Source organism: Odocoileus virginianus, chromosome 27 (genome assembly GCF_023699985.2).
Source record: "Odocoileus virginianus isolate 20LAN1187 ecotype Illinois chromosome 27, Ovbor_1.2, whole genome shotgun sequence".
Taxonomy (NCBI): Eukaryota; Metazoa; Chordata; class Mammalia; order Artiodactyla; family Cervidae; genus Odocoileus; species Odocoileus virginianus.
Window position 1 is genome coordinate 44,181,838 of NC_069700.1, and position 6,542 is coordinate 44,188,379.

Below are 6,542 nucleotides of genomic sequence, written 5' to 3' on the forward strand. Positions count from 1 at the left end.
CAATTATATATGAAAACCCCTGTCATGTCTGACAAAGCTCATTTGGTTTTGAGCTTCATCTCGAACCACAGTCCATTATCACCTGCTCCCAGCGACACTGTCTGCACTGCATTGCCTTGTATGGACCGTGTTCCTTCTCATTGCTCTGAGTCAGCTCTTTCTCATCTTTCTAACCTTGACTCTATTGGTGACTTTCTTAGGGAAGTCTTCCATGGCCTCTTTGACAAAGACAACCCTTTCTTTCTAGGCTCTTGGTCAACTGCTGAAGTTGTAATATGGAGGATGTAATCATGTTTATTTTGTCTAAATATTCAAGTTATTTAGTTAGTGTTGGTCTCCTTAACAAGGTTTTCCTCTCTTGTGTATCTCGAGTACTTGGAATGCTAAATACGGTATTTGTCAGAAAATGAATAAATCGGTTAATGAAAAGTGAAGGCAGGAGAGGATGATATATTGTCTTCCCCCAAAAGTCCTCTTCCATTTTAAGAAAAAAACTTCTAATTAACAAAATATTGTCCTAGCAACATGGGTGGGAACATTGGTCCATCTAATTCCTTCATCCATCAAGTTTAGACCAACGGCTAGAAATTTCATTTCCTATAAAATGTCCTTCATTTCAGACCCTTTCTCAACTTTAAAATTGTTATTTTTGAGCTATCTCTAATCAACTCACTTCCAGTTAGTTTCACGTTTCATCAGCAGCTTAACATGCTTCATTGTTTCTACTCTCTAGTAACTAAAATCCACACCATTGGCATCGATGCCGTCAGCATCTGAAACAAATTTTGAGGAGATATGTGCATACATATAGTTTATTCACATTTCTATACAGCAGAAACTAACACAACATTGTGAAAGAAAGTGAAAGTGAAGTCACTCAGTCACGTCCGACTCTTTGTGACCCCGTGGACTGTAGCCTACCAGGCTCCTCCATCTATGGGATTCTCCAGGCAAGAATATTGGAGTGGGTTGCCATTTCCTTCTCCAGGGGATCTTCCTCACACAGGGATCGAAGTTGGGTCTCCCGCATTGCAGGCAGACGCTTGACCCTCTGAGCCACCAGCGAAGTCCATTGCAAAGCAATTATATTCTAATTAAAACATAACATTGTAAAGCAATTATATTATAACTAAAAAAATGTGCATTCAGGAGACCCACCAGGTAGACTCCTTTCCAGTCTCCTTGGCTGATTACAGCTCTTCCTCCTTATTATGCACTTCTGGCCCTCTCCTCTTCTCTGTCTTCTAGTTCTAGGCTTCATATATATAAACATATAACTCTCTAATTATACCTTTAATTTCAACTTATTTTCCTAACTCTAGACTTACATACTTAACCTCCAATTAGACAGTTCTACACTAGCAATTTAACGATTTAATATATTTTCTTACAGATGGCTAGATTTATGTACTGCATTGGAAACAGATACACAAAATGTTATGCAGCCCATCAGGTGCAGAACTTGAACTCTCTATGGTCCACTTGGAAGGCTGATCCCATTACTCCATTTGCCAAATGACATCTTCAACTCCAGTCTCTGGCTTCCATAATCTCTATAAATGGAGACTTTAGAATTATTCATTCTATCCAGTGATATTGGTGAGTAGATGGGAAAGAGCAAAGAATCCAGGCCCTTGGCATACATTGATGAGACCACATAAAGATACTGTAGTTCAGATGCTGAGCATTATCAATATTTATCTCTTTTGGGATTGGAAAGATTTTGGCAGCAGAAGAAATCATTTTGGTTTTAGAGACAGTTCCCAAAGTTACTCATTAGAAAAAAACCTGGAGGAATTTTCAGTTGAGAAAATTTCCTTTAGATAGGGAATGAAATCAACAATTAAACAGAAGTCTAACCTTGATTTGGACGTGGAATTAGAAAGATGACTTAAAACTCACAATTTTTTCTAGTCACTACCCTCTCTCCTTTTACAAGAATACTTTGAAAAGACTAACATACAGCCATAACATGTTATATGTGTCCTTTTGTTTTTATTTTTCTGAGAACTTTTGTCATACAAATATACTGAAATTTAACAAATTGTTTCATACATCTGTTGATAAAGTCATCTCAGTTGAGACTTGAAACATTAAACAGAGTCAGTGCTTCTCTGCTGTACTCTTACCAATTTCTGAATCACTGAATAATGCAATTTAATTAAATAAGTGTTTAACCATCTGTGCTATAGTGTGTCATGCAACAATAGGTGACCGTGTGCTCTTCTATAATTTACAGCCTCCATGTATGTTCAGTCAATCAGTTCAGTTGCTCCATCATGTCCGACTCTTTGCAACCCCATGCACTGCAGCACACCAGGCTTCCCTGTCCATCACCAACTCCCAAAACTTACTCAAACTCATGTCCATCCAGTCGGTGATGCCATCCAACTATTTCATCCTCTGTCGTCCCCTTCTCCTTCTGCCTTCAATCTTTCCCAGCATCAGGATCTTTTCCAATGAGTCAGTTCTTCACATCAGGTGGCCAAAGTATTGGATTTTCAGCTTCAACATCAGTCCTTCCAATGAATATTCAGGACTGATTTCCTTTAGGATTGACAGGCTTGATCTCCCTGCAGTCACAGGGACTCTCAAGGATCTTCAACACCACAGTTCAAAAGCATCAATTCTTCAGTGCTCAGCTTTCTTTATAGTCCAACTCTCACATCCATACATGACTACTGGAAAAACTATAGCTTTGACTAGATGGACCTTTGTTGGCAAAGTAATGTCTCTGATTTTTAATATTCTGCCTAGGTTGGTAATAGCTTTTCTTCCAAGAAGCAAGAGTCTTTTAATTTTATGGCTGTGGTAACCATCTGCAGTGATTTTGGAGGCCCTCAAAATAAAATCTTTTACTATTTCCATTGTTTCCCCATCTATTTGCCATGAAGTGATGGGACTGGATGCCATGATCTTAGTTTTCTGAATATTGAGTTTTAAGCCAAGTTTCTCACTCTCTGCTTTCACTTTCATCAAGAGGCTCTTTAGTTCTTCTTCACTTTCTGCTATAAGGGTGGTGTCATATATGCATCTGATGTTATTGATATTTCTCCCGGAAACCTTGATTCCAGCTTGTGTTTCATCCAGCTCAGCATTTCGCATGATGTACTCTGCATATAAGTTGAATAAGCAGGGTGACAATATCCATGTATGTTGGATTACATAAAAAATTCTGATCAATAGAAATTCTAGTCTGAGATAGTTCAGGGTATAAAATACCTTCTCCCCACAGATTCTTTTATAAACAAAACTGGAATTAAGAGACCAAAGAAGGTAAAGTAGGAAGATGAAGAACTACATGAGCTAGGTTAGAACCAAATTCTTTGCTTTACAAAAGTGGATGTAAACAATTTGAATAATCTGTTCATGAACTCAAAATATCCTTTTATAACTTTTCAGTCTATATCTCTATTATTTATTTAGTAGTCTTATTTATTTATTTATTGGTTGCACTGTCTGGCTTGTGGGATCTTAGTTCCCCAACCAGGGGTTGAACCTAGGCCCTTGGCAGTGAAAATGCAGAATGCTAACCACTGGACACCAGGGAATCCAATATCTCTAAATAGTTGGAAATGCTGGTATCCACTATGGTTTCAAATCCAGTGACACTTCATGGAACATAGAAAGTGAGGAACATAGTAATTCTTGTCTATTAGCTCCAAAAATACTTCAGCAAAGAAAGCTGAGTGCCGAAGTACTGATGCTTTTGAACTGTGGTGTTGGAGAAGACTCTTGAGAGTCCCTTGGAATGCAAGGAGATCCAACCAGTCCATCTTAAAGGAGATCAGTCCTGAATATTCATTGGAAGGAATGATGCTAAAGCTGAAAGTCTGATATTTTGGCCACCTGACGCAAAGAACTGACTCATTGGAAAAGATCCTGATGCTGGGAAAGATTGAAGGCAGGAGAATGGGATGACAGAGGATGAGATGGTTGGATGGCATCACTGAATCCATGTACATGAGTCTGAGCAGGCTTTGGGAGTTGGTGATGGACAGGGAAGCCTGGCGTGCTGTAGTCCATGGGGTCACAAAAAGTTGAATACGACTGAATGACTGAACTGAACTGAATTACTATTTGATAGCTTTCACTTAGTATAAATTTGGTGATAGGTAAGGAAAACAAACTGGATGAATTCTCCATATTCCACTGGCATTATATCATATTATATCACATTACATTCTGTGAAAATAAGTATAGAAATCAAAAACAAAATAAATAATAAGAAAGAACTTTGAAGCTTAATTTTCTATGACCAGAAATCGAAGGGAAAATAACATATCAATGAGCAAGAAAGATATTCCTGAGATTTTTTTTCACACTGCCTCCATTTTTTTTTTTTTTACATTGCCTCCATTTATAGCAATATTTTACGGTAATCTTTGACAGGTTGTCCATTTGAATTATAAACCATCTTTGGAGTCAAAGTTCACATCTCTGTTAATTAGTACAAAGCATTATTTGTTTTAATTACTTACTTGCTTCCTTGCTTGGAGAAAAAGAAATCATGATATACTGCTTAAAATTTTCCCTTAACTCATATATGAGCTAACATTTATTTTTCTAGTTGAGTAACCATAGCCCTACACTCAAATTCTTAAAATAAAACAGCATAATAACTGTATTGTTCACATTATAATATGTTAATTTATAGGAAACATGCAGATTAACAAGCCTTAGTATTATCCAACTGTACAATATATGCATATTTGAGGCAAATTTCTGTATCTGATTTTATTCAAGAACACACAAGAATATGTAAACAAATAGTTTTATCAACTTATATCCCCCACACAAATTCAACATTAAAATTCCAAGGAGGCTTCCCTAGCGGATCAGTGGTAAAGAATCTGCCTGCCAATGCAGGAGACACTGGTCTGCTCCCTGATCCAGGAAGATCCCATATTCCATGGAGCAATTAAGCCCACTTGCCACAACAGGAGAAGCCACCCTACTGAGAAACCTGAGCACCGTGACTAGAGAGAAGCCCCCACTCACTGAAACCAGAGGAAAGGCTTCATTGCCATAGCAATGAAGATTCAGCACAGCCAAAAAAAAAAAAAAAAGATCTTGTGGATAATGTCCCATTTGTTCAAGTTCCCCTTACATTACCTAGTCACACACTGTTAACACAACTAGACTGAATTTTCCCATTTATTTATTTTTTTTATATAATGCTTCTGTTTCACAAACAGTAAACAACTAGAAAAGCAGCATAATTTCACATCTCAACTTTCTTATAGTCTTTTTACTGATGCCTTGGAAGAATTCTCTAGATTTCTTAGGGTCAGAGTCTCCTTCTGATCACCCTCCTCAAAGCCCCCTCTACTTCCTTGTTCCTCAAAGTATAGATCAGTGGATTTAGGGCAGGAGTGACCACACTGTACATAATGGCGATGATCCGTTCTTGGTCCACGGAGCTACCTGAGGCAGGACGAATGTAAATGAAAACAACAGGAGCATAGAAAAGAACAACTACCATGAAGTGGGAGGCACACGTGGACAGTGCTTTATGAAGCATGCTGCAAGAATGGGTCTTGAAGAAAAGACAGATAATAATATAGAAATAGGAGAGAAGGGTTAGAGAGAATGGGCCCATGGCAATGGTCCCTGTCACAGAATGAAGTAGCCACTCACTGAGGTCAGTGTTCCCACAGGCCAGCTCCAGTAATGGCTTAACATCACAGAAGAAGTGATGGATACGGTTAGAACCACAGAAGTTTATGCGAGAGGTCATTACTGAGTGCAGCAGGGCATGGAAAAAACCAATGATCCAGACAGTGACAGCCACCTGGGTACAGACCTGATGATTCATGATAACAGTGTAATGAAGTGGTTTGCAGATAGCCACAAAGTGGTCAAAGGCCATCACAGCCAACAACATGGCCTCTGTGCTGCCCAGGAAGTGGAAGAAATGAAGCTGACTTATGCATCCCAAGAAAGAAATTGCTTTGTGTGTAGAGAGGAAGTTCTCCAGCATCTTTGGCAGAGTCACTGTGGAGAAGCAGATATCTAGACATGACAAGTTTCCCAGGAAAAAATACATAGGAGAATGGAGTCTTGAATCAGAGATGACAACCATCAGGATGACTCCATTCACAGCCACATTGACAATGTAAATTGCAAGGAAAATCACGAAGAGAACAGGCTTCAGTACTTGGATGTCTGTCACTCCCAGGAGGAGAAATTCAGTGACTGAAGACTGATTCAGCATCACTTGAAAGAAAAGACAAAATAAGATATGAAATGATTTCTCTCATGGGAACCAGAGTCCTGCAGCTGAGGGTTTCCCATCTAGACAATAATATTTTGAGGGAGAGCATTGTTGTTTTGGGGGCTTACCTGGTGGCTCAGTGGTAAAGAAGCAACCTATAAATGCAAGAGACATGGATTCAACTCCTGGTTCAGGAAGATCCCCTGGAGGAGGAAATGGCAACTCTCTCCAGTATTTTTGCTTGGAAAATTCTGTGAACAGGGGAGTCTAGAGGGCTACAGTCTATGGGGGTTGCAAAGAGTTGGACACAACTGAGAACATATAC

General features: G+C 38.9%; 1 protein-coding gene across 1 annotated transcript; it reads right to left on the minus strand.

Annotated features, from left to right (window-relative positions):
- Window positions 1-5,290: 5,290 nt before the first annotated feature.
- Window positions 5,291-6,217, minus strand: LOC139031547 (olfactory receptor 12D1-like). The gene has a single exon (XM_070456948.1). It carries the CDS (start codon window positions 6,215-6,217, stop codon window positions 5,291-5,293), a length of 927 nt encoding a protein of 308 aa, XP_070313049.1.
- Window positions 6,218-6,542: the final 325 nt, after the last annotated feature.